At 51.9% G+C, this 27419-nt stretch overlaps 1 protein-coding gene and 2 non-coding genes across 10 annotated transcripts in view; 1 reads left to right on the top strand and 2 right to left on the bottom strand.

Annotated features, from left to right (window-relative positions):
• KSR1 (kinase suppressor of ras 1) overlaps positions 1 to 27419 on the bottom strand; it is a 162201-nt gene that overhangs the window by 26242 nt on the left and 108540 nt on the right. For all 8 annotated transcript variants that reach the window (XM_043903131.1, XM_043903133.1, XM_043903132.1 and 5 more), the window contains 7 exons: positions 18031 to 18178; positions 13248 to 13707; positions 10695 to 10699; positions 7742 to 7802; positions 4132 to 4215; positions 2342 to 2403; positions 2132 to 2238 (listed from right to left, as the gene is read on the bottom strand). In XM_043903131.1, coding sequence (XP_043759066.1) covers positions 2132 to 2238; positions 2342 to 2403; positions 4132 to 4215; positions 7742 to 7802; positions 10695 to 10699; positions 13248 to 13707; positions 18031 to 18178 — 927 coding nt within the window. The remainder of the gene's footprint in view (positions 1 to 2131; positions 2239 to 2341; positions 2404 to 4131; positions 4216 to 7741; positions 7803 to 10694; positions 10700 to 13247; positions 13708 to 18030; positions 18179 to 27419) is intronic.
• On the bottom strand, positions 16810 to 16938 carry LOC122695898. The gene has a single exon (XR_006341634.1). It is a non-coding gene; the product is annotated as a small nucleolar RNA SNORA19 (small nucleolar RNA).
• On the top strand, positions 23348 to 23420 carry TRNAR-CCU. The gene has a single exon. It is a non-coding gene; the product is annotated as a tRNA-Arg (tRNA).

Below are 27419 nucleotides of genomic sequence, written 5' to 3'. Positions count from 1 at the left end.
CAGAGAGACGGGGAGTGGCAGGGACCACCCAGCCCAGCCTGCCCGCCCACCCCTCCCCACCTAAAAAGGAGGAGGTCAGCCAGGGTGTCCTGGCACCTTATGGGTGTAACGTTAGAGGGAAGGAGGGCACGGGGAGACCTGCACCTCAACGCCTGACCCCTGCAGGGCTCCTCTCATCTTTCTCATTTCAGTACAAACATCCTTTCCTCCAAGAAGTCCTCCTCCCTGGTGGGAGCCAGGCTCCCCCCCACCCCCCTTTTATCCTCCCAGGGCCCTGGGCACTTTTCATCAGGGCACTTGAACTATGGTTTGCCAGCTGCAGGGGTCTCAGGTGGTTTTCTGAAGACTCTCTCCACCACACTGTGTGTGTCCCAGGAAAGCAAGAGCCACATCTTGTCACATACCCAGGGCCTAGCTCTGGGCTGACCATAGAGTAGGGTCCTTTAGTGAATTAAATTCAGCCTCTGACAAATATTTATTTAGTGGATGGTTCACAGTGGGTGGCGCTTCCAGATGACTCAGTGGTAAAAAAATCTGCCTGCCAATGTAGGAGATACAGTTTAATCCCTGGGTCAGGAAGATCCCCTGGAGTAGGAAATGGCAACCCACTCCAGTATTCTTGCTTGGAAAATCCCATGGACAGAGGAGCCCGGTGAGCTACAGTCCATGGGGTTTGCAAAGAGTCAGACATGACTGAGTGACTGGGTGCACACACACAGTGGGTGCCTAATAAGTGCTCCTGCCACTCAGCAGGTGGATCTGCCAGCCAGGCCATGCAGTGATGTGGACCCTAGCAAGGCCAGAGGATCCCCTGAGGGAGGGTCACGGGGGAACCGAGTCCATGTCTGGGGGACCATGGGCCTGAACAGTGTCTCCTAGACCAAACACCGTTTCCTCAGGGGGTAGGGCAGGCAGTCCTGTTCAAAAAAAGTTGGGGTTAACCTAGGTTAAAAGCTAAGCTCAGCCGGTTTCTCTCTGGCAGGCCCTCAAGGCCCTGGGATGCGGGGGGGATTCTGGAAACCATCAAAGCCATGCAGTGGGTTTCACTGTCCAGCGACGGCCAATACCGCCTGCTGCCAAGCAAAAGGGGGGTGCACTGTACCCCCTGAGCCCTCACTCTGCCCCCTCACACACCACGTCCCAGACCGCCCATCCCGATCAGGCCAGGCCAGCCAGGGAAGGGGGTTTGTTTGAGGCAGGTTGAACCCCAGCCCAGGGTCAGCAGCTGTGTGACCTTGGACGAATCGGCCCACGCTTCTCAGCCACACGGTGTATTGTCTGCATAAGCAGGGCATCAGCTGCGGCCTCACGGGCTTCCTCAGCGTTGAATAGAAACATTTCCTTGCTGCCAAGGCAGGCGTCAGGGGCCTGGCTGGAGCACAACCCCACAGCCCTGCCCTCCACAGCATCCACGCGCTCCAGGCCTGCCTCTCACCCACAGGGAACCTCGCGCGCAGTTTCTTCATCTCTAAAGTGGAAGTAATACAAAATCCCTGGTGGTCCAGTGGTTAGGACTCTGTGCTTTCATTGCCGAGGGCACAGGTTCGATCCCCGGTTGGGGAACAAAGATCCCACAAGTCACAGTGTAGCCAAAAGAAAAAAAAAAAAAAAACTATTGAAAAAAAAGGGCGGTGACATCAGCATGTGACTTTTAGAACCATTGTGGGGAGCAGATGAGTTATCAATGGAGAAAGTTCCGTTCCTGACGCTGAAGTACTCAGGAAACAGTGGCTCAAAATAGGGGAGGGTGCCACAACCACTGAAGCCCGCGAGTCCTAGAGCCCACGCTCTGAAACAAGAGAAGCCACCGCAAGGGGAAGCCGGAGCACACTCCACAACTAGAGTGGCCCTGGCTCGCCGCAACTTGAGCTAGTCTTTGCATAGCAACGAAGACCCGGTGCGGCCAAAAATCAATTAATTAAAAAATGGGGGGGGGGTGGCGGGGGGGATTGTCACATAACAATGATTTGCACACAAATGTGAAACCTACGCACTCGCTAAACATGAGATCCCCGCAGGCTACCCTCTGGCCATGCAACCCGGTTGCAGCATCACACTTCCCTACGGGACCGCCACCCTGGGCGTGTGTCACAGAACGGAGCCCTGGCGAGAGTTCTGATATGTCTCCCACCTTCTTTGTCAGTGCTTTGGGGAGGGTTCCAAAGTGGGGTTCAGCGGCTCTGTCCACCGGATTGTTGATGTCCGAGGGCACGGATTCTGTCCTCCGAAGCTTGGGTACTGTTTAAAAGGGGTGGGGGGGATTAAACCATCAGCAGGGAACAGGATCAAGAAAGATGCACCCCAAATCCCGAAGGTGAGGGGAGAAGGGCAGGACACTTACGTGGAAGGAAGGATATTCTACAGGCAGGGGCTTCTTTTGTACACTTGTTATGACACTTCAACCTGGTGGAGAAGGCAGGGTCAGCGCTCGGAGGCACCACGCAGGGCCCCAGGACACACACAGGGGTTCGGAGGCACTGCCTGGCAGTTCTGTACAACACTCAACCCTGACTGCCTCGATTCCCACAAATGTCTCAACAAACATTAGCTTTAGAGTGGAGAGCATCTTGTGTTAATAGTACTAGCAGCTAGTATCCATTAAGCTCTGCCATTTTCCTGCTGTCATCTGCCTCATCGTCACAGCAAAGCAGAGTTGTTGTTGTTTTTTTTAATTGGAGGATAATTACTTTACAATGCTGCGTTGGTTTCTGCCACACATGAACATGAATCAAGCATAGGTATACAGATGTTCCCCTCCCTCTTGAGTCTCCCTCCTACATCCCACCCCAAGCCACCCATCTAGGTGCAAACAAGTTTGATTTCACCCATTTTAACTTGCTGTAGGTCATACATCTATTTCTCTTTTCTAAACAAAAGGAGACCTTCTACCCACATTCGCAAAGCTTGAGACAAATCTGAACTTCAAAGAGATGAATTAGAAGGAAAATATTTCCATTATCCAAGGATCCCGGGGAGGCCCCTCCTGCCACCTTCCTGCATAGGCCACGTTGTCTGAGGATCAGAGCGAAGGGAATGGAAAGAGCTGGATTGGGATTCTTGGTTTGGTTCTGCCTGCTGAACCCTCACAGGGTTCTCACTGATCAAATGGGCTGGCAGTTGGGGTCCTCCAACCTCACACTGCAACTACAGGACAGCCTGGGGTTCAGAGGTTATCCTGAGCTCTCTGCATGAAAGGCATTACTTGAACAGGAGCTGGAGGCCCCTGATTTAAAGCCAGATGGCCGGGAGCCACCAAACACCTAGACTGGTGAGAAAGGTCTGACATCTCCTTTGCGTTTTCCTGTGGTTCTGTCCTAACAGCAATTTATCCAACAGACACACAGGAGACCTATCACCTACAGTCTGGCGGGAGCCCAGATGCTTTTACTACACACTCTAGCTCAGATTTTTTGAGTAATCCTGATTGCAGAGAGAGACCTGGAAGACAAAAATGAGGCCCAGAAAGGGCAAGCACCTTGCTTCGGGTCACATAGCAATGCAAGGGCAAAGTGGACTGGCAACAGGCTTCAGGTCCATCTTCTGTAAAGTGGGAGTAGCTTGATAGCAGGGAGCAGACTCTGCTCACCCTACTATTCACTATCCTTGCCCTTCTTTCCCACCAGAAACCTCAACAGTAGGAAAAGGACTGAATTTATATAGAATCTACATTCTTCCCTCATTCTCTTCTCTAAATACCACAAGCCACTTCCCTGTATTTACCACTCCCTGGCCCCATTTCCCGATTCCTTATGTGCTAACCTTAAACTTCAGAACTCCTTACAGTTTCCAGAAAAGTTCTGCCATTCCACTCTGCCTTTACACAAGCTGCTTTCTTGACCCGGAATTCTCTTTCCTCCTTAGTCCAGCTGGTAAACTTCTATTCATCCTTCAAAGCCCACCTCAAATAGTCCCTTCTTCTAACAATGCGTTGCCTGATGCTTCCTTATTCTTCCAAGAGAGGGCTGATCACTCCCTGATGTGCTGAGATTAGGAATAGGTTTTGGAACTCTCAAGTGAGTTCCTTTGAACTCTGATTTGACCTGAGGCCAAGAACCAAGTAGCAAGACTTACTGAACTGGAAGTATGGAGTTTGTGCCCCCTCTCCCACCTCTGCCGCCCTCCGCCCATCACCTGCAATGCTTGCACTTCACTCCAAACATCATGCTCTTCTGGCACACGTGGCAGACCTGCGACAGCCATGACTTGGTGGAGAACCTGCAGGGGGTGGACACATGCAAATGCTCAGAGAGGCCAGGATGCAGAAGGGTCCCCACAGGGGACCACAGGGAAACCAGGAGAATCGGTTCCACCCCAGACACCCGGGCGCCCTCTCAAGTGGAGGGCAGGGACACCCAGGGCCACTGCTTTCCCCAGGCATTCAGATTTCTCAGCCACAAAGTCTTCATTGCCAAAGCTGGTGTGGTCACCGATGCCAGCTCTCTGGCAGGCAAATTGGCAAAAGCAATCAAAATTACAAGTGCATCCATGGAGCAATTCCAGTCCCAGGAATTCATCCAACAGATACTCCCACGGGTGTCAAATGATGTACTGACAAGGTTACTCACTGCAGCATGTTTGTGGCAGAAGAGACTAGAAATGAGCTATGTTGTTTAGGTGTACAGGTGACTGACTGTATGATGTACTGTCCATGCGCACAACTGAGCACCAAACAGTCGGAAAATAAAGTAAGGAAGCTCTTTTTATGCAAATGGGGAATGATCACTAAATTACAATGTCAGTGAAAAAAGGAAGGTCCAATGCTACATGACTCCATTTATTTGAAGTTCAAGTACAGGAAAATCTAATCTATGATGACAGAAGGGAATAGCATCTCTGGACGGTAGCACTATGGACTAAGAAGAGCCAAAGAGAGCTTTCTGGGGTGGGGATATTCTGAATCTTCATATGGGTGGTATACGTGGGTGTATACATATGTTAAGGATTTGTGTACTTAGCTCCATATAAATTACGCCTCAATTTTAAAAAGAAAAAAGCAAAGTATAGAACAGTGTGTATAATATATGCAATATTTTTGTGAAAATAAAAAAGGCGGCGGAAGAATTTACATATGTATTTGATTGTACAAAAATATCTCCGGGGGGACACATAGAAGACTGCCAAGATCTGCCTATGGGGGCGGGGGGGGGGGGGTTGGGAGGCTGATGACAGCAGCGAGAGGGGACTTTTCTCATAAATATACATCCTCTGGAGGTTTGAATTATACATGCATTTCAATCCAAACTAAATTTTTTAACAATCCACAAAAGATACACTGAAAAGAAGAATGGGGATGGAGTGGGTGGTTGTCTCCCAGAAAAAAAAGTCCAAGGTCTGTTCACAGGATGGGGAGCCTAAGGGCAGAAAGAACTCACAGTTTTGGAGGACTAGATTTTTAAAAGCATAGGATATCATAGTAACGACAGAACAAATAGCAACAGGACTTGGGGAACAGTTTGTGATGCATCCATAAACATTAGCTCACTCCTGGGAGTGACCACCCCAGGGAGTTAGGCAGGTCAGGGATTCTGAGGACACAGGCAAGCAACCCAGCTCAGAGAGGTTAGGTGACCTTCCCAAGGTCACACAGGTGGGGTGCTGTGCAGCGGGGGCAGACCCCAGGTCTCTGAATTCAGAGCACGGCTCTGTAAGAGAGACCACCGGGACAGAAAAGGAGGGAAAGAGCCTGGGCTTTGCGGTCAGACCACACCGGGTTTGAATCCTGCCAACTGCTGGCTGTGGGATGGGTCCAAGTCTTTGCAAAAGAGGCCAACACTCTCCCCTCACAGGGCTTGAGGAGAATCACGTGTGCCGTGTAACGTGCAGAGCCTGGACTGTGGGTGTGAACATCACTGCTTCTCCTAGCCAAGATGGGAGCCTCCAGGCCTAGGAGAAAGGCACCCACCCCCTTGGAATGATGTTTTTGTTTAATATTTATTCATTTATTTATTTGGCTGTGTCGGGTCTTCGTTGCATCATTCGGATCTTTTGTTGCAGCACAGACTCTCTACAGTGGCTTTAGTAGTTTCAGGCCTAGTTGCCCCATGGAATGTGGGGTCTCAGTTCCCCAACCAGGGACCGAACCCAGGTCCGCTGCATTGCAAGGTAGATTCTTAGCCACTGGACCACGAGGGAAGTCCCTGGAATGCCTTTTAAGGAGCTCTGATCCAGCCTCTCTGGGATCCACACAGTCTCTCTGGCCTTTAATCTCCTGTTAACACGGGGTTTGGGGAGCAGCTCAGTGGTACTCGAGATGGCCTCCACTAGAAAATCCCGAAAACAGGTTGAAATGAGAGTTGGGGGCTCAGCCAGAGAAGGGGCAGGCTGAGACTTGGGGGTGTGGGGTAAGCATTATAAAATATTTTTTTTCCCCTATGATTAGACCAAAATGTTTCAGAACTTCTTGCAGAGAGAGGCTCGGATCATGAATTTAAAAATCCAAGAGAGTGTGACCATGATGTCCCATATCCAAGCCCAGAGCCTGGGGAAACAGGAAGACAGGATGGATGCTGCTGCGCGGGGTCCAGTTAGCCCGGCATCAAATCCTCTGTGAGACCAGGTGCGGCCAAGACAGAAATGAAACAGAGCAACCTGCTGATCCTGGTGTCCCTTACCTAAGTCAGCCTGTCTCGGGCCAGAGCCGGGGGTTAACCACCAAGTGCTTCCCAGCACTGGGTGCATGAGGCTCACAGGCACGTCACCCCCTTTTATCCTCCCGACAGGACTGGCAGCAAGTCCCAATCACAGAGAGGGAAACTGAGGCTGGGAGGGGATCCTGGCAGGGAAGATGGCACTGGGTGTGCTTGAGGGACCTTCACTCAGACGGCTTCTCCTGGTGCCAGGGACTCTCCTCCCGGGGCTCTTGGGGACGGGCATCCAGGCCCTGACAAGGCTTGGGACGGAAGTGCCTGGGCGCCAGCCAGCGGTTTCAAGAGTGTCTCAGTGGCCGTGAGACCTCAGACAAACTACTCAATCCCTCCGAGCCAAGCCTGTCTCACGGGGCGAGGATTCGGGGCTGGCCTTCCGCACAGGCCAGAGTGCAGCACAGACACTCCGGGGGAAACCAAAGGCCCTGGCAAGTTGCAAGGCTCTCGACGAGCGTGCCCGGCCATGTTCACGACTTGTTTAATGGGGCGGCCAGAGGACAGGGATCCCAAAGGATTGCCCTGCTGGCCATCGGTGGGGGGACAAGATGCTGCTGAGACCTGCTGTTGGCAGCACACGCCAGCCTCACGAGTGTTGAGGCTAAGGCCTCTGGGCGGTCCATGTCATGGGCCCTCACCAGCCACACCAGCTGCATAAGCACCAGTCCCCAGAAGTTGCGAGAATCCTGACTGGCAAGCCAAGAAGCTTATAGATGGAGCCTGGTGTTTCATCAAGCTCCACAGGGCTCTGATGTGTGGCCAGTTACGTCCATGGAGGTGACGTCATGCCGGACCCAGGGGGATGCTCTCAGATCCCTGTTTCTCCTGGGACCTGTGTTTTCCCTCAGCAGATGGAGGAGGAGACTCGAGGAGGGGCAGGGGAGGGCCAGCGAGTCCAAAAGCGCTGCTGGTGACAGGCAGGGGCCCCAGGCGGGTGCCACATCCACAGAGGAATGGACAGACAGACCCACAAAGAGCCCTGAGAGACAGGGTCAGGACAGAGCTCCAGTGGTGCAGAGTGACCCCCCAGCAGGGCTCAGCTTGTACAGGTCCCCGACCAGCTCTGTGCCCCCTCCCCACCCCAGCCCAGCCAGGCCTACCTGTGTGTCACGGAGAGCCCGATGTCCCTTCGTACCATCTGCGGGGATCCGTGAGGGAGATCTGTGGGGAAAGAGGCCAGGTTGGCAGGCTGAGGGGGCCCTTCCTACCTGGACAGTGTGTACCTGGGACCTGCCGTCTCAGAGATCACAGACTGGGGGGTGGGGGTGGGGGTGGAGACCAACCACATGGTTGGGGGGGGTGGGCGGGGCAAAACCAACCACGTGGCCGAGGGCTATTTTCCTGAACCTGCCTCTAATCAAGACAGGGATGGCCAGGCGAGACCAAAAAAGGGCCAGTGTGGTTACCCCCACCCCCCAACAGATGCTACCACCTAGCCTCTGCAGACAGTTCAGAAACAGCCCCTGGGAGATTTCTAGCTTTGGAGGAAGACAGGTTTGTGAGGCAGAAGGCAATGCCAAGGTGAGGACAGCAGTTCAACTCCCCCCATCTCCTGCACTTCCTCGTGGAGGCACCCACAAGGCACCAATTCAGGTAGAAGTTACCTGACCCTTGGCGGAGGGGGTGAGGCTGGCGGCCATGCAGCACACCCAGCTCTCCAGGCAGAAGCACCCTGGGCATTTTGCTCTGAGAGCCACCACTGCCGGATCCCAGCAGGTAGAGAAAAGACAAGGTGAAGCTTCACACGGTCCCGTGTGGTCCAGCCCCAGCCAAGTACTCAGTCTGAGCCTTGGGGGAAGTCTTAGGCCATGAGCTTTGCATGCTTTCCAAGAGGGCACCCTGGCCTCTCTCTCCAGCCCTGGCTTCCTTATTTGAATGGGCATCCCTGGGGTTGGTGGTATAGTAGGTTGGGCAGTAGAAGAGCAGCTGGAAGCAATCTGTCATCCACTGTCAGCTCATATGTCTAACTCCCTCTCCCCTCCTTCACCAGAGAGACCCCCACTCCTCCCCACCCCAGCTTCTGCCCATACTCAATACTGCCTATCTCCTCTTAGATCAGGGTTTCTCAAAGGAGCCCACGGATGTGCTGCAGGGGGTCTGGGACTCTTCTGGACTGGTAAGCAGATGATGTAGGGCAGGGGTCCCCAATCCCTGGGCTGTGGACTGGTACTGATCCATGACCTGTTAGGAACCAGGCCACACAGCAGAAGGTGAGTGACAGATGAGACAGAGAAGCTTCATCTGCTGCTCCCCATTGCTCACATTATCACCGCCTGAACCATTCCCTTGCCCACCCCCATGCCACCACCGTCCATGGTAAAATTGTCTTCCAGGAAACTGGAAGCTGTGCCAAAAAGGTTGGAGATGGTTGATGCAGAATTTTCCTTAGAAAGAAGGTCTAGATTTTTATCTAAGTATCAAAGAAATCTGTGACTCAGAAAGGTCGGGAACACAGTGCTCTAGGGATCTGTGACCACCTCACATCCTCTGAGTCAGCCCTCCACCCCATGCTGGCCTGGCACACAGCTGGTGCTCAGTAAGTGGTGGTTCACTTAAAACCATGTACCAGATACCCAACCACAGGAGAAGGGCATGATGGAGGTACTGACTTTCCTCCTACAACAAGGGGAGTTTGATGGGGACCTCTGCCACCTGCTGATGGTTGAACTCACAATCTCTCCAGCACATCTGCCATGGGGCTGACTCCTCCCAACTCCCTTGTGGGAGGAGGCACCCCACCCCAGTCAGTAGCCAAGTCCATGAAATCATATGGATCTAAAAGGGTTTAGGCTGCCAGACTAGGAGAAACAGACAGTGGGAAAATGAGATTTTAACCATCTGTCTCTGAAGATGATCTGTGATTGATTAGTAATGTCTGCCACAGGCCTGGGACAGGACAGAGATGAGATGAAGCTGTCTCTGATCATGAAGACAACCTACAATTGATTACTAATATCTGCCACAGGCCTGGGATAGGAAAGATATGAGATGATGCTGTCCCTGATGGAGGTGAAACACTGGTCCTAAAGGCCTCCTCTCACCTTCCAGGCAAACTGGGGAAGCAGCCTCACTGTTGTGGTCCCTGAGTCACTATAGCAACTGGGAAGATGGATATCCAGGGATGCAGATGCTGGATTCTCCTCCAAGGCTCTGTGAGGGGTCCTGGGAGTTTCTGCCTGTGCCCTGGGGACAGGGAAGGGCAGTCTCCCTCCTTCCTTGCCCTATACCTCCCTGGAGGTCCTGCAGTCAGATCCATTTTGGCAAAGTCACTGTCGGTTACCCCACTCCACATCTCTCAGACCCTGCTGACAGCCTCTTCACTCTATTTACCCAGTATAGAATAGTACAAAAACAAGCTGCTATTTTGCTCAGGCAAAATCAGATGTCTCTGCATCTCCACAGAGATAATTAAAAGCAGACCCCAGAGGCTGTTTCCCTCTGCTTTGACTCTGGAGAGAGATGCCCCGGAGCACAGCCACGTACAAGAATCAGCTCTCAACCCAGATGTGGAAAAGGGACTCAGAGCTTGCCTGGGCATCCTTACCACCCCCTCCAAGGGGACATCCACACCCTCTGATCTCTCAGGCCTCATTCAGAGATGATCACATTCCTGCCTCCAGGGATATCCCTCTCCTGAACAGGGTGGAGGGTCCCAAGAGGTCAGCTGGACTTTGCAGATGGCTACCGTCCATCTACACTGAACATAAGGAACCTCTCTCCCTGGAGCATGGCATCACCACGGCAGCCCAGCAGGTAAACAACTCCTGCCAGAGGTCACCTGTAAGGGTGGCAAGGTACAAGTGGGGCCCACAGACGGTGACATTCTCATGGTGCCTGCTTCTCAGGGCAGCTGCAGGCTGGGCTGAACCACCTCGTCATCTGAAGGTTCCCTGTCCTAAGAACTACTTCCTGAGGTGCAGCCCAGCATCTCTGCTTCTGGACCACAGAAAGGCCAGGGGATAAGAGAGGGTCGAAGAAATCCACCCCCGATGGGGACAGCAACAGAAACAGGACTCCTGGGTGGCAGAGGGGATGAAAATGAATCACTCTTACCAAACCTGGAGGAGACAAAAAAGAGAGAAAGCGGGATTATGTCACCGTGCTGGCCTGGTGTCCTCCCGCACATCAGTCCTTGGGCAGGAGCAGATACAGTGCTTGGATGAGGACTTTGAGCCCCTGTGTGGGGACGGGCTGGCTGAGTGACTGGGGACTTTCCTCAACGACAAGGGCTAGAGGTGGCCCCCTCCCAACTCCTCACTGGACAATGGAGTTATACACTGTACTTTAATACATGAGATTTCCTAGCCCTCACCAGTTACCTGCATGATAATTAGAGTTCATTCCTTTTCACAGCTGAGGAAACAGGCTCACAATCTCCCAAGATCACATGCCTGTACGTGAAGGAGCCCTGCCCAAATCCCTGCTTGCTCAGACCAAGCAGGAGGGCAGCTCAGGGAGCCGGAGAAGTGGCTGGGGCAGGAGGCGAGGAGGACCGTTGTAAGAGCAGAGAGGCGGCCCCCAAGTAGGGCCTGAGTGACATCTCCTGGGGGTGCCGCTGTCCCAGGGACGAAGACAGCTGGGAGCCCAGGGCACTCAGTCCAGCCTCAGGGCTCATCAAGGGCAGCAGGGTGGTCTGAGTACTCATGTCAGTGCCAGCTTTGGTCTTTGTGGAGACCTGACTCAGAATCCCAGGGTGCAAGGCCCAGCTCACCAGCAGTGGGACCCAAGGAAGTGGTGTCATCTGCCTTAGACTCTGTTCTTCACCCAGAGCCCCCCTAACACTCTTTTCAGGGGAAAAAAAAAAAAATGAGAAAGAGAGGCACTGGGTTTTGCCCACTGAGATGCCCTCTGAATGACCCACATCCATGTGTCCACATGGTTGTTATCACTGTGCTTCAGATAGAAGAAGATCCAGGGGCGGATGGAAGGCTCAGCCCCTTCTGGGGGTCGGGGAGGAGGAAGGCCCCAGGCCCCAGCAGGACAGTCTGATCGGGAGTGGCAGGTAGGTCACAGGTAGATTTCTCTCCTTGGGTGACACACACTCAGAACCATCAGAGTTGTCCAAGGTCCATCCCACAAGGGACCCAAGAGAGCCTGCCCTGGGATGGGGAACAAGCCCACCTGAAACCCAAAACAACCATGTCAGGAGCGAGGCCGCGTTCCCAACCCTCAGAAGCACAAGAAGGTAAGAGGCACCCAAGGAAAACTCCCCCTTCCCTTCCACAAGGGTATATAAACAAGGGCGATTTTTATAAAAGAGAAGGACAAAGACCTAAATATCCATCAAGAGGGGAGGAATTAAACTATACCCTGGCAAGAGGCTTTAAAAAGTTTAAAAGATGAGATAGCTTGAATAATTATAGATATATACAAAACTGATAACCTGGTTGGTTCCTGAAAGGAAAGGAGAAATGGTAGGGGACAACTTTAACCTCTACAAAGTTCTATGTGAGCAATACTGGACCATGTGACTGTCACTAACTATTTAAAATACATAGATCAAGGGACTTCCTTAGTGGCCCAGTGGTTAAGACACTGCACTTTCAATGCAAGAGGCCTGGGTCCGAACCCTGGGCAGGGAACTAAGATCATACATGCTGTGGCCATAAAATAAAATACATAGATAAATTTTTTTATAAATAAATAAGAGAGTAAGGTAGTTCAAGATGAACTGATATTTAGTTCTCAGAAATAAAAGTAAGTTGAAAACATAGGTTATAGCATAGAGTACATAGTATTTGATAATCATTAGCAGTCTCAGCAAGATATTCTAGTTCCCCCTTCTGGTCATATAGGAGGATGACATTTCTTGATTCTTTTATTTGGGTAGGGGCATAAATGGTGTGTAGAACTTATGGGAAAGAGCATTTAATTGCTCAGTTGTAACAAGTAAAGTATTTTTTTCCCTCTGCTACAGTGGGATGTTCTAGACAATGTTCTGGCCTTGAGTCTGGAATGAGGCTGACTGGTGATGGACAGATGGCATGAGCCAGAAATAACTCTCTGGTTATTTGAAGACCCAGAGACCTGGGGGTATTTGTTATTGCAGCATAACCCAGTCTATTCTGACTAATACATAGTATCACTTCGTGTCTGTGAGTGTGTGTGTACATAAAAAGATATCTAATAGAATTCAGCCCAAACTTTTAAGGTATTATTGCTCAGTTGTACCATCTAAAGTTTTGGTGTTTTTTTTTTTGTCTCTGCCACAGGGGGATGTTCTAGACAATGTTCTGGCCTAGAATCTGGCCAGGTCTGGAGGCTGACCTGTGATGGACAAGTAGCATGAGCAAGAAATAAATCTTTGGTTATTTGAGGATCCAGAGGTCTGGGGGTATTTGTTATTGCACCATAACCCAGTCTATTCTGACATGTCTGTGTGTGTGTACGCAAAAAGAAATCTAATAGAATTCAGCCCAAACAGTTCAGGTAGTCTGGGTAGCGGACTGAGAGATGGGGGCATCTTTCACTTTTTACGTTGTAGTTTCTATGTTGGCCAATTTTATCCTTTAAAAATTGAGCCTATATTACCTTCACAGCGAGAAAACTGTAGTCAGAACTTTCAGTAGGTGGCAAATTCGGCACCTGGCTGGTAAGGATACTTACCTCATCGGGGAGACCTCGTCAATGCGGTTCCCCAGCTGAGACTCGTGGGACTTGCTCCGGGTGAGCGTGGGGAAGCTGGGCAGCAGCTGGAAGACCTTGCGGCTGGGCGGGGGCGGCGTCCTGGGCGGCTTCAGCTTGGTGTGCCGTCGGAGCTGGGGCGTGGTTGGCGGGGTGATGAAGCTGGGCAGGGCGCGGGGGGTCAACCGGCCACTGGCGTGCAGGGAGATAAAGGGGTCCGACAGGCCCTCACCGGGGCCGGGGTTTGGGGAGTCCGAGGCAGGCAGAGCAGACACGGAGATGGAGCGTGGGCCCTGGGCACTGCTGCCCAGTCTGCCCAGCTGGGAGCTCCCTGGAGGCCAAGGCAGGCTGGCTGGCGAAAGGGTGTCTGCGGGAGGCCCGGAGCCACTTTCCCGCCGGGCATCAGACGAACTCCAGCCTGAGTCCTCTTTGTGCTCCCCGCCTGTGGGCCAAAGAGTCGAGTCACAGGTGGCTGCGGCCAGAGGGAGTCACAGGTGAGGTGGCCAGGGACCAGCCAAGAAGCACAGTCCCTCAACGGAGGCTCCAGCTGCCAGCCGTCACCTATTTTACAAAGGCCACTCGAGCACACACGCTATCCAGCTGACTGTCAGGACCCCAGTGCAGATACTACCATCCTCGACATACAGAAAAGAAAATGGGACCCGGAGAGGAATAGGGCAGGGCTCCCGCTGGCAGCTATGTGGAAACCCGCCCCCAAAGTGAGTGATCTCAGAGAGGGAAGTGGTGGGTGGTCTCTACGAGTTAGGCTACGAGTTAGGGACTTCCCTGGTGGTCCAGAAGTTAGGACTCCATGCTTCCATTGCAGGGGGTATGGCTTTGATCCCTGGTCGGGGAACTAAGATCCCATATGCCACTAGGGGTGGCCAAAAGTAAACAAATAAAAAATAAAGGTGCATATGTTTGTTTGTTTTTAAGAGTTAGGCTGTAAAGGGATAACTCTCCTCTGAGAAAATTCAATCAACAGGAAAAGGGGCTGCACGGACCTTCTGAAAGCAAACTGCCCTGGGAAGTTGCTAGAAGAAAGACCCAGCTAGAAAGAGATCAACAGCCACTTCCTTTTGAGAGAAGCCTATGAGTAACTTTGGCTGCTCCCGTGGCGACCCTCTGTCTGAGGCTCCCGAGGCCTTGGGGCTCTGAGGGCTCCAAATCAATGACATGTCTGTCCATTCATGCGAGCATTCACTGAATGCTGGATGTCAGGGCATAAAAAGGCACGTCTGAGATGCATGACGAGTCCAGTGAGAGTGATGGACACTCAGTTCGGTGTGCTGCATGCTGACACAGAGACACATGGAGACTGAGGGGGTACAGAGGAGGAGGACCCTAAAGAGCTTGAGGGTCAGGGGGCTTTCTAGAGGAGGTGGCACCTGGGCTGGGCCCGCTGAGGGAGAACTGAGGAAGGCATACCCAGCAGAGAGGACAGCACATGCGGGGAGCACAGGGCATCTTGCTGCAGCCACACAGAGTCCCACGTGCCTTGAGAAGTCAGGACAAGCCAGGGAGAGGTGAGAGATGAAGCTGGAGGGTCGGTCCACTGGGGACCAGCTCCAGAGGGGCCTTGGATGTCTTGCCAAGGGTTTGAGGCTTGACCTTACAGGAGACGGGGAGATACTGAAGGGGTGGAGGCACGGATAAAGGATGCCAGTCTACAGAGACCTTGTCATGGGAAGAGGACACCTCCCTCCTCATATTTATCAATGAATGGAAAGCACAGGAGGGGAGATTTTGACTCAAGACAAAATGAACTTCCACCCTGTAATTCTTCGACTTAGTGTGTTGAACCCTGTCTCCCTCAATCTGCCCAGCAAGGTGAGGTTGATGAGATTCAGACAGGCCATGTATACTGCTAAGTTCACATAGCAAAGTAAGCAGTGAGATGGGAACTGAGCCCTTGGTCTCAACCACAGCCCTGGACCTCCTCCCACAAAGCTACCAATTCTGAATAACCTGTAACGACACAGCCTTGGGAGTTAATGAGCTCTCTATCATCAGAGGTGATAAAGCCCAGCCCACAGAGCCATCTATTAGCGAGGGTGGAGTGATATTAACCTTCCCAATTCTTAGAGTTTGTCTATTCCATCCTCTCATCAAATGCCCTTCCTTCTACCTCACTACATGGTGACTTTCTATTCATGAATCAACTTGGATGAGTTAGTCTGTATATTCCTTATGCTTGCTCCTTTAGAACTGTGGCCAAGACCTATGCATGCATGCATGTTCAGTTGCACCCAACTCTTTGCAACCCTATGGACTAAAGCCTGACAGGCTCCTCTGTCTATGGGATTTCCCAGGCTAATGGAGTGGGTTGCCATTTCCTCCTCCAGGAAAACTTCCCGAGCCAGGGCTTGAACTCAGGTCTCCTGCATAGGCAGGCAGATTCTTTACCACTGAGCCACCTGGGAAGCCATGGCCAAGATCTACACTTGAACTTAAATACTGCTCTTGTTGAGGGAATCAAAGAATGAGTTCCATGGATCTATGCACAAGTCTGCCACCCAAGGAAACAAGCCCCCAATTCTTCAAATTGTCTATTTAGTCACCATTAGTTTAGCCAGCTCAGGGATGGCAAATGGTTCTGGCTTTGCATGCGGACACCAGTCAGTTGGCAGTGGCTGCTTGACAATGACTCTGGAGTCACTAAGTAGGAAGAGCTTGGGGATTGATTAGTGATGTCTGCTATGGAAGACGGATAGGAAGAATCAGCAAGCATGATCCTCCCCTGTTCACCAGCCACAGGCATAAAGAAATATCCTTCATCACCTTTCTTAAGACCAGAGATGTCAACATTTGCCATCACCCCACAGGCCTAATACTGAAAAATACATATTAATATGTGCCAGGCTCTAGACTAAGTAGATGAACTTAGTTAACTCATTTAATCTTCCAACAGTTCCATGAGAGGAAGTCTTGTTAGTATGCCCATTTTACACATAAGGAAACTCAGGCACACTGAGGTTACGTAACTAGCCTGCCAGGTACCATGAAGATTCTGACTGCAGGACCTGAGAGACAGGGCGATCACAGGTACCACCCAGTCCCCAGCAGGTACACTTGAAGTGCGGCCACTGCTGGGCAGGCCCATCCACCTGCCTGCACCCTGGACTTGGGTGTGGCAGGCCCCTCTTGGAGATGGAGGGCACCACAAGCTAAGATGGAATGAGAAAGAGCACCTGGAAAGGACCCTCTGCCCAGGGCCTGCGCTGGGGCACTATAGGAAAAGCATCTTCTAAGGAAGAAAACAGAGCAAAGTCCAGCTTGACTGAGTATCGGGTGTGGGATCTCACACAACTCATCCAGAGCCTCTGATGCTCCAGCTACAAAGGGAACATATAACAAGTGCTTCGTAAATTAGTGATCTTCCGACCCTGACATTCAGGATGGACAGACAGCAGCCTTAACACACAGAAGTCACCACCACCCAATGGCCAGAGCCTCCTCAACTCCTTACAATACAGGCATTAAGAGGAAGGAGCGACAAGGTCCCCCAGATTCCCAGCTTGGGAGGCAGGTACTTTTTTTTTGACGGTGTCTGAAGGAGACTGACAGCAATGACTAAATTAGTCATGCCGCTAATTTACCTCCAGGGGTTTATTTAGCACATCAGAAATATCTTTTCTCTTGATATAAAGAAAAAAGACAATGAAACGTGCTTGGGCAGCAAGGGCTGAGGCTCAAGTCACAGTTCTGCCACCCACTGCTGTGTGTCCTTGGGTAAGCCCCTTCCCTCTCTGGGCTCAGACTCCTTCTCTGTAAAATGCAGAGATAAGAATGCTAACTATGTCCCTGTGCTGTTTGCTTCCTGGCACTTGCCAGAGGCCTGATGTGTTGAGGTTTTCCAAATCAATTAAAACTCTGGACTCTGTGTTCAGAGGAAGACTTGATACAATGGGGCCAGGGAAGAAATTAAGCACCATCCTCTCTGGGGGGAAAAAAAAAATCAAGCTGAATATAAACCTCAGAGCCTTCCTTAAGCTTCAGGCAGCTGGAGATAAGACATGAGGCTCAGCTAATTAAAACATGGAGCTAATTCCATTCATTAGGTTCATTTTAAAGGCTTATCTGTGTGGTCATGGGAGCGGTAAGTCTGGGCATTTGAAGCTATTTCCAGGGTAAGATTGAGAAAGCCTGCAAATAAGTTCCTGAGGAACACTGTTCATCATGCCAGGATTACACACGTCGCCTGGGGCAGCCGTGTCCTTACTCACAGCTGAACTGTGTACAGTTTCTGTCCGCATGCTTGGCTCAGGCTGAGCCCACACCAGCGCGTGCCTTCTGAGCACACAGCCCAGATGGGGATGCAGAGGCAGCGGGCGGGTGGGGATCGGAGGCAGGGAGAGGGTGGGCAGGGAGGGGGCTGATGAGAAGGAAGCTAGGGAAGGGTCACAGAGCCCTACCTACCTCTGTAGGAACACCTCTGTGTTCCACAGAGGGAAGTCATGCAGCCCCGCTCAGCCTGGGGTTGGCAACAATGGCTAAAGCTTCACACTGGCCAGACCAGTGGGACCTGGGAGCCTTCTGTCTCAGGGGCCTCTGCCTCGAGTGGGGTCCATCACGCACTTTCTGAGCGTGGACTCCAGCCATTGCAAGCCGGCCCAGAGACCCTGGTCACACCGGCCCCACCCAGCTCCTCATCCATCCCAGCAAAAGCCCTGGTGCCCCAGGAACCAGGCCAGGCCTGGCAGAGAAATGCAGCGTCCGGGCCGAGGGGGAGGGCAAGGGGGCCGGCAGAACTGGCCCTACCTACCCAGGCCTGTCACCTTCCGCAGGCAGGTGAGGGCATACTGCAGGCGGCCACACTCCTCGGCGCTGGCCCCGCAGCGCCGGAGCGTCTCCTTCACCTTGGCCTCGTTCATGTCCAGCAGGGCATCTAGCGTGAGCTCGCGGAGGATCTCCTGGGGAGGCACAAGACAGGCAGAGAAGCGGGTGAGCAGTCATCCTCCTCGCGGCCAGGCCCAGCCTCCCGCTGAGTGGCAGGGGCCAGCTGCTGGGGCCGGCCTCCAACCCGCAGCACCACTTGTCTGAGGACGCCAGAAGCCAACGCCGGCCCCCACCCCCAGCATCCCAGAGACAGCAGCTGAAGCCGAGATGCCAGAACTTGGGGATGGGGGCTGGGGAGAAGAGAAGGAAAAAACCAGAAACGTTCTGATGAGGGCATGTTGCCCTGTAGTCTCTTTTTATTTATTCCTCTGGACGGGAAAATGATGAATCATGACAAATTTGGAGAATGACAAGTACTTCAGATAAAGACGGTTCTTTACAATTTTGCTATATATGAATCAGACCAGATAGGATTCAAATAAAATTAGCTTCCAAGAAAAGGATTACAAAGAATTAACCCTCACCAAGATCTGTGTTTGGAGAAGGAAATGGCAACCCACTCTGGTATTCTTGCCTGGGAAATTCCATGGACCAAGGAGCCTGGCAGGCTACAGTCCATAGGGTCGCAAAGAGTCAGGCAGAACTGAGCAACCAAACAACAACAGCAACAAAGATCTGTGCAGGTCTTTACTACCAGGCCTTATCTGATTCTCAGTTGGACTTTTCCAAGGTTTCAAGGTAGCGAAGAGAAGCGAGATGCTCGAAGCATATAAAGGACCCATTCAAACTCTGAGGGTGGAGGGGGCCACATAGAAAGAATAAGATGGCCTCGAGAGGACAGTGTGGCCCCCCACTGTCCAGCAAGAAGGGAACCTTAGATCTGAGGCTACAAGGAAGTAGATTCTGCCAACGAATGACCTGAAAACACTTGGAAGTGATTTCTTCCCAAAGCTTCCAGGTAAGAAGCCCGCCTGGCTGACACCTGACTTCAGCTGGGCAAGACGCTAAGCAGGTAAACTGGCTGAGTCCTCAGGGACTCTTCCATAAAGTCTTCCTTCTGCAGGACTGTGAGCTAACACATGCGGGATGGTGTAAGCAGCTAAGTTCGTGGTAATTTGTTAGACAACAAAGAAAACGAACACAGGGACTTCCCTGGTGGTCCTGTGGTTAAGAATCCTCCTCGCAATGCAGGGGTACGTGGGTTCGATCCCTGGTTGGGGAACTAAGATCCCACATGCCCCAACTAAGCCTGCATGCCGCAACGAGAGGGTCCATGCACCCCAAGGAAAGATCCTGGGTGCCAGACTGAGACGTGGCGCAGCCAAACAAATAAATAAAAAATAAAAATGATTAGAGATAGCAAATATTTGAATCAAGGCCTAACTGACTCCAAAATTTGTGCTCTTTCCTCTCATCAAGGAGAGGGGAAACTCCTCCAGCTCTGAGTACTCTGAGCCACATGTCATACAGAACCTGAAGCAGACACACAGAACAATGGGACATATCCCTGGCCTCAAGTGGCTTGTGGAGTGACTGACATGAAAATAAGTTATTACTGGGAATTCCCTGGAGGTCCAGTGGTTAGGACTCTGTGCTTTCATTGCTGAGCCCAGAGTTTAATCTGTGGTTGGAAAACTAAGATCCCACAAAGTGGCCAAAAAAAAAAAAAAAAAAGACAAAAAGAAGTTATTGCAATGCAATAAGATATGGACCAGCATAGAGAAAGCTCAAAGAGTTATGGGGCCAGTGGAGAAACGGGGTGGGGGAGTGGAGGGGGGAGAAGTTATCCCCTTTCTGTAGTCTCTGGATTTTCTGTAACAGGGAAAGCCAGACAACCCACATCAAATGATTCATATAAACTTGCAGTTCTTGAGAATCTAAGTTGATTTTCATTGATTTTTATTAGCAAATTGTGTCTAATTTAACACAAGCAATGTTGTGGTCATGGTGCTATAAATCTTAGACTCAAGTATCAAAACAAAACCTGATGAAGATACCGACTATGAGTCATTAGGGCAATGGTTTGGGGACTTTGTGATGTCTAGGGGCTGGGGCCACATCTGAAGCCTGGCATGTGGCCTCTGGTGTCTGGCCTTGTCTCCTCTCCCCATCTTTGGTCTTGTGTGAATATTCTTCCACCTCCAGGGTTGTGGAAAAGAAATCTCATGGCTCTTTAGAATGACTCTAAAAATTAGAAATAAACAGATACCCCCAGAGCACCAAGAAGCTCATCAGTGGTTTGGACAAACCCTTGGCGGTAAGAAATCCTTCCAGATGATAAAATGAGAACGTCACAGGAAACTCTTGATAAGAATAACACAGAGAGCAGGATACTTAGATAATAGTCCCAGGGCAGAAGCTTTAATTCAATCCATGTGTCTTCTTCTATTGCCTTCAACAATGCTCTTCATCAAAATGCAGTTTTGACATCTTTGCCCCTCATTTCACTGAGACAAGCCATTTGGCAATACCGACAGGGAAGACCAAATGGAAATGGATGCTGTCCTTCACAACACAGCCCTCCACCTCTCTCTGGGGTGGCCTCTGTTCTCAACCACACACGTGCATTTTCCCAAGGCTGTGATGACTCAGCAGTTCTCTCAAAAGTAGGGATTCCAGTATCTGCTTGATTTGGGGGTGGAGGTGGTATTGATGACGACAAAGACAAGCCTAGGAACCCAACCCCAATCTGACTACAATGCAAAGGTGGATTTTTTTTTCCCCTTTTATATACGTTTCCTCCCCACCCGCTTCAAGTTTCAGTTTCTCCGGCATAGTAACTACACTTATTATTACAAACTATTTGCTAACGCTTTACAAGATGTCCAGGGCTTTGTGTACTGACTCCACTCAAAACAATTCAGCAAGGAGATGCTGCTAAGCCTATTTTATTGAGGCTCAGCGACCTCACGCTATGCAGCTTAATAAATGGCGGCGCCACAACCCAAACCCAGGTGTGTTGAGTCCCAAAGCACCTTCAGTTACTCCCACTGTCACTCGTGAACTTGGGCAAAGCAGTTACCCAGGGCAAAATGATTTTTTTTTTCCAAAGTAAATTAAAGGAATTAATTTCTACCTGATTTCTGGAAAGAAAAAAAAAAAACTATATTGTAAAATGGAAGTCCTTTGTCATTAGCAAGTGAAGTAACCCCCTAAATAAGAGAAATAATAGGTTCAAATTCATGGTCTTAAAAAAAATGAAAAGAAAAGGCATTCTTTTATAGCTTTGAATGAGCTAGAAAGTTGGTCTCATTCTCCTGAAGCTGCAGGGTTCGGTTCATCCCGTGGGAATAAGGGAACAAGGTCTGCTTTCTCTTCCTTCCTGTGTGCTCTCTTCAAGCTCCAGTTCAAACCAGGGGTTGGCTAGACAAATTGAGGGGGGTAGGGTACGGAACCCTTTCCTGGGATAGAAGAGCCAACCCAGGATCCCGCTTATACAGGAGCTGCCCAGTATCCTCCAGGACAAGCATCACTTTCTGGAGCGTGAACTATGTATGTCTTCAGTGAAACAGGAGTGCTCAGCACACCAGCATCGCTAGGATTTCTGACTGTTTCTTCTGCTTTCTTATCCCTCCTCCCTGCAAAGGGAGGATCCTGCAAAGTTGGATCATTGAAGTGGGGAGAGGGAACCACCCTGTTCTGCCTAAAAGCTGCTGTCAGTGACACTACCCACCAGTTAGCAGGTTATCTGGTAGAGTCAGAGTCTCAAACACACAGCCTCAGGACCAGGTTTCAGAAAAAAAAATGAGGTATGTGGGCATGTTGCCCCTTGAGCTATCTTTCAATGGAGATAAAAGTACTAGAAGGGGCTTCCCAGGTGGTGCTAGGGGTAAAGAACCTGGCTGCCAATGCAGGAGACACAAGAGACATGGGTTGGACCCCTGGGTCAGGAAGATTCCCTGGAGGAGGGCATGGCAATACAGGCAATACATGGCAATACACTCCAGTATTCTTGCCTGGAGAACCCCAAGGACAGAGGAGCCTGGTGGGCTACATTCCCTGGGGTCACACAGAGTCAGACATGACTGAAGCAACTTAGCACGCACACACAAGTACTGGAAACACTTCTCTTGCCTCTTTACTAGACAACGAGAATCTCAAGGACAAGGCTTATCAGAAACCCACTCTCTGCTCTCTCTCAGGGTCGGGGGTGAGGAGAGGCTACGAGAGGGCTGCCATATCATCTTATAAAGAAATGAGAATTTTTATTTTAAAACAGCTGCTTTTTACGTGGTGGCAACTCATGCAAATCTGTGCAGACCAAACAATCACGTCAGAGCCCCCAGATCACAGCACACGGAGCCCAGCAGCAAGGGGCTTGAGCAACACATCACCGGGTGGCCAGTCCATCTCAGCCAGGTGCTGCCCTGGCTCTGGGACCCCAACATGAAAGCCAAGTGGGCCCTGGCCTTCCAACTCCTATGAGTGTATTCAGAAAGTAGTATTAGTCACTCAGTCGTGTTTCTGCGACCCCATAGACTGCAATCCACCAGGCTTTCCTGTCCGTGGGATTCTCCAGGCAAGGATACTGGAGTGGGCTGCCATCCCCTTCTCCAGGGGACCTTCCCGACCCAGGATCGCACCTCGGTCTCCTATGCTGCAGGCAAATTCTTTACTATCTGAGCCACCAGGGACCCAAAGTGAATCCAGTCGAGAAGCGATAGTGCATGAGGCAGGTGTGCTGGAACTAGGCAAGCCAGGATACAAAGACGACGCCTCCCCTGGCCTCTGCTGTGCCTCTGGCCAGGCAACAGTCAGGCTGGGCTAGTGGCTGTGCCGGCCCCGGGAAGGGCTCTGACTTCTCCTTCCATCAAGACTCAGGCAACGCCCCCACCAACAAGCCTCACATGTGGATGTGATCCTCCTGCTCAGACACAAACACAGCCAAGTCTGGGTTAGGAGGTTATTTCAGACCAGGGTAATTCATGTACAATTGTTCTGTGTAAGCTCTAAATCAAAAGCAAATTAGGGAATGAGTGTTACCACCTGCTGAAGGTGAACTCATGGGCTCACAAGACAACCCAGCAGGTGAAGCTGCCGGAAATGCTCTCAGGTCTGAGAGGCCCCGAGACTGTGGGAGGGTCTCTCACCTACCTGGAGGCATGTGAAGATGCCAAGTTGTCTCAAGCCAGGCATCCAGACCCTGGAGTTCTGGAGAAGGGTTGAAAGGCTGAGCATCACACTGCCTCAGGAATTACTGTCCATCCCACCCCAGGTTCTGTGTAAAGAAGAAAATATGGGACTTCCTGGTGGTCCAGTGGCTAAGACTCTGTGCTCCTAATGCAGAGGGCCCAGGTTCGATCCCTGGTCAGGGAACTAGATCCCATGTGCCACAACAAAGACCCGGAGCAGCCAAATAAATTAATTTTAAAAAAAAAAGAAGGAAAAAATATGAACTAGAAACCAGGAAGGGAAGACGTGTTGTCCGACCCATTGTTGGAGACGCCCTGGTTCCACCCAGCCCCGGGTCAGCACGTGAGCGTGGAGGCAGGCAGCGGGGCCGTGGGACAGGCACACTGGCTCCCTTGAGCCAGTCCCCTCGAGCTACAGCTTACTTCTCCCATAGGTGACATTAAGTTATGCTTTCTGATGATGATTAGAGGGCAGGGCCAGTGGAGCAGGGAGGTGACTCCCAGTCTGTGATGGTGAAACTGCTGGCTGTGTTCTCTGCGGCAGAAGGCGGGGTCGGGCTGGCCCAAGCACGCTGCCCCTCCCCTCAGCAGCTGGCAGCGACTGGTGTCACAGGCCCAGCTGGGTATCAGATGGTGTCCCAGCACTTACCAGCAGCCACGGGGCTGCCTGGGGTCTATACTTAGCAAACGGTGCAGGCTGACATGGAGAGCTGTTCCCCCGGCCGTGGCCAGTCAGGCGGGCTGTGCAAACGCCAGGGACTTCACAGCCTGCGTGTGGACCACGTGCCACAAGAATCCATGCAGCTCAGGACAGAACCGGGATGAAGACCTGGCCAGAGGGAAGGCCGAGAGGCAAGCCCACACTTGGGGTCTCCTTCTGGCATTGTGTCTAGTCCTGGAGCATAGCACGGACTGGCCACAGGGGTAACTGCCTCAACCAGTGCACCCAGCATGCATGGTCCATCGACCGAACCTGGATTTCTGGTGGGTGGGCAGAGGCGTCCCCAACTGGCCTGGCTGGGGCTTAATTCAAGAGCCGGAATCCTTCATCTCAGATGCTTTCCCAGGAGCTGGTCACAGCAGAGAGGCCAGAGGTGGACTCCCGGAGCCCTGTCCACCCCTCGGTGGCCGGGGCAGCAGAGACAGAGGAGCAGGGGGGTTCTCTGGCAGCCCAGGCCGGGAGCCCACATCTCTCCAGTTGGCGAGGGGGCACCTGACAGATGTTCCTTCCTGCCTTCTCACCACTGCTGGTGCCGAGGGAGAAGAAGGGGTGAGACTCGGATAATAATAGCTGGATATTCTGGGAACACAGGAGGGGCTGAGGCGGTGAGGGACCTGGGTCGGGCAGCCTCCTGGGGTTTCCATGGAGATCAGCAAATAGCTTTAGGGATACTGGCTTTGTCTCTGGACCAGGTCTGGACCTAGTCACTATCCTAGTTCTGGGAAATGAGAAAAAGCCCCTCCTGGGAGAAGTCACCCCTTCCTGGAGGGCTTCTCTCTATCACTTCCTGGTGAAAGAAGGGTCAGATTTGGTCAGAACTTTGCCAACCTTGGGCCAGTCCCTGCCCCTCTCTGGGCTTCTGTTTCATCGTTTATAAAATGAGTAGGTTTGGCTAGATCAGGTCAGTGTCTCTCGACCCTGGCAGCAAACTGGAATCACCTGGGAGGCTTTTAAAAATGATCCTGGGGGAAAAAAAATAAAATGATCCTGAGACTTCCCTGGCAGTGCAGTGGTTAAAACACTTCATTTCCACCATGGGGGAGTGGGAGTGGGGGTGGGGGGTGGGCATGAGTTCAATTCCTGGTTAGGGAACTAAGATGCCACATGCCAAGCAGCCAGGCCAAAAAAAAAAAAAAAAAAAAAGGATCCTGATAACCAGGCCCTACCTTACATCAATTGAATCGGAACTTCTGGTGGTGAGAACCATGAGGGCAGGCAAACTGTGGGGCCTTAAGTCTGGCCAAAGTAGTCCAGGGCAGAAAGGTCTAAGAAAGTGGGGCTGGCCAGGGCAGGGCAGCACCCTGGGGGCTGGACCTCCCACCTGTCCTCTCACGAGGCCCCTGATCCTTCAACTCAACCCCAGCCCAGCCAAAGCTCACAAACATCCCAGGAGATGCTCTCTCCTGTACCCTGGTGCCTCCCTCCTTCCCACAAGGCGGGGTGGAGGCTTGCAGAGCAGGAAGCCTGGGGGACTCTTCAGGGAGTGGCCATCTCTGGCCTACAGATCAGTACATCTGGGCCTGAAAGCCTCAGAGAGAGGGCGTAATGGTGTGATAGGGTGTGGAGGTACAGGGGTGCAGGTAAAAGGGGAGGAGGTGAGAAGGGGGTCAAAACAGGGTGAGCAACGAGCAGTTATTACTCAGCTCTTGGGTGCCAGGCATTCTGTGAGATCAACTACAGAGGTCAGCACCGGCAATCCTCAAAAAAGCCTGAGATGGGTGACAAGGCTCAGAGAGGCTAGGCAACTGGCTCAAGGTCACACAGCCTGTTTGGTGAGGCTGAGACATGGCCATCTCTACCTCTTCACAGTCAACTGGCTCTGCCTGCACCGGTGCCCCCTTCTTTGCTCTGTAATGTGGGATCCTTTTCCCAGGGTAGGGTCTTCTTGGCATCACAGGTCACATCTGGTTTCCAGGCTCCACGCTGTGCCCTCCTCCCATGCCAGCTGGGGTGCGCTCTGGCTGTGGGGTTAAAAGGCAGCTGCAGGAGGCCTCCTGGGGGGCGGTTCTTCTCTCTACATGACTTTCAAACCCCCTTAGCAGTCCTGCCAGGCCCCCTCAGTCCCCGTCCTGCCCTCTGGAGGAGGCAGGTGCTCTCTGAGTCTGCCTGAGACCAAATCTCTAGCTTCCGGCGACATCTGCTCTCACCACGGCCACCACCATCACCCCAGGGGGCTGGCCTCACCCTCCTGGAAGGCCTCACTTGGGGCTGCCTCCCAGGTCCCATCCTTCCTCCCATAAACCCTCGGCACCTAGTGCAGGAATTGGTACACTTTTTCTGAACAGGCCATAGAGTATCTTCATCTTTACAGGCCATATGACCTCTGTCACAACTAGTCAACCCTGCTGTCAGAGCTCCCAGGCAGCCACAGACAATATGCGAACACATGGGTGTGGCTGGTGCCAGTAAAACCTTAACTATGCACACGGAAACATGAATTTCATTTCATTTTCACACGTCACAAAAGAGTCTTGTTTTGCTTTTCCTACCAGTTAAAAATGTGAAAACCATTCAAAGCTCCAAAGGCTGTAGAGAAACCAGTAGCGGGCTGGGTTGGGTCCACAGGCTGAAGTGGGTCATTCAACCACTCAACAAACACACACCAGCTATGCTGGGCCCAGAGGAGAGATGAGGCAGGCCCACATTTTGTGACCTTTCTCTGTATCTTCAACACACATTTCCCAAACCAGTTCTCCGGGATGCTGTTTGAAAACGGCCGGATACTCCCAGCATTAGAGGAACACACACCAACCCCCCCCAAAAGGTTTGGGGCTGTGTGCTTTCCCCTATACATACTGCTCCCAAGATGGAGAGAGGAGATGGGTGGGCTTCTATTGCAGGGGGGGGTCTCTTCCCCCGGGATGCTCGCTGACTGTCAGAAAGAACACTATTGTCCACTAGACTCCATGGTAAAACTCAAGTCAAAAATGGAATACTCTAAAACAAACAAGAAAAAGAACATTCCAAAGGAAGACTGGGGTCAGGGTAGGCCAGGGGGAGGGTGTAATAGCAGTCAAAAGAATACACGAGCCCCCTTGGGTAGGGCTTCCCCGGTGGCTCCGTGGTAAAGAATCTGCCTGCAATGCTGGAGCTGCAGGGAGATGCGCGTTCGATCCCTGGGTCAGGAAGATCTCCTGGAGAAGGGCAAGGGCATGGCAACCCACTCCAGTATTCTTGCCTGGAAAATCCCACGGACAGAGGAGCCTGCAGGGCTACAGACCATGGAGTCGAAAAGAGTCAGACAACTGTGAGTGACTAACACCTCCCTAACCCTTGGGTGATGCTTAGGGAAGCAGCAGATGGGGGCGGGGGAAGGTCCCTCCTGGCACAAGCAGGGCAGTGTGGAGGAGCCGGAGCCGGGGCGGCTGGAGGTCAGGGGTCGTCGCCATGAGCCCCACTCCAGGGCAGCAGCTCCCCAAGCCTGTAGGCCCTCATGGCATCCCTTGTTGACACAGCAGGTGC

The sequence above is a fragment of the Cervus elaphus genome, chromosome 5, assembly GCF_910594005.1.
Source record: "Cervus elaphus chromosome 5, mCerEla1.1, whole genome shotgun sequence".
NCBI lineage: Eukaryota > Metazoa > Chordata > Mammalia > Artiodactyla > Cervidae > Cervus > Cervus elaphus.
Note: the sequence above shows the minus strand (reverse complement) of the source record. Positions and strands in the feature narration are given on the sequence as shown.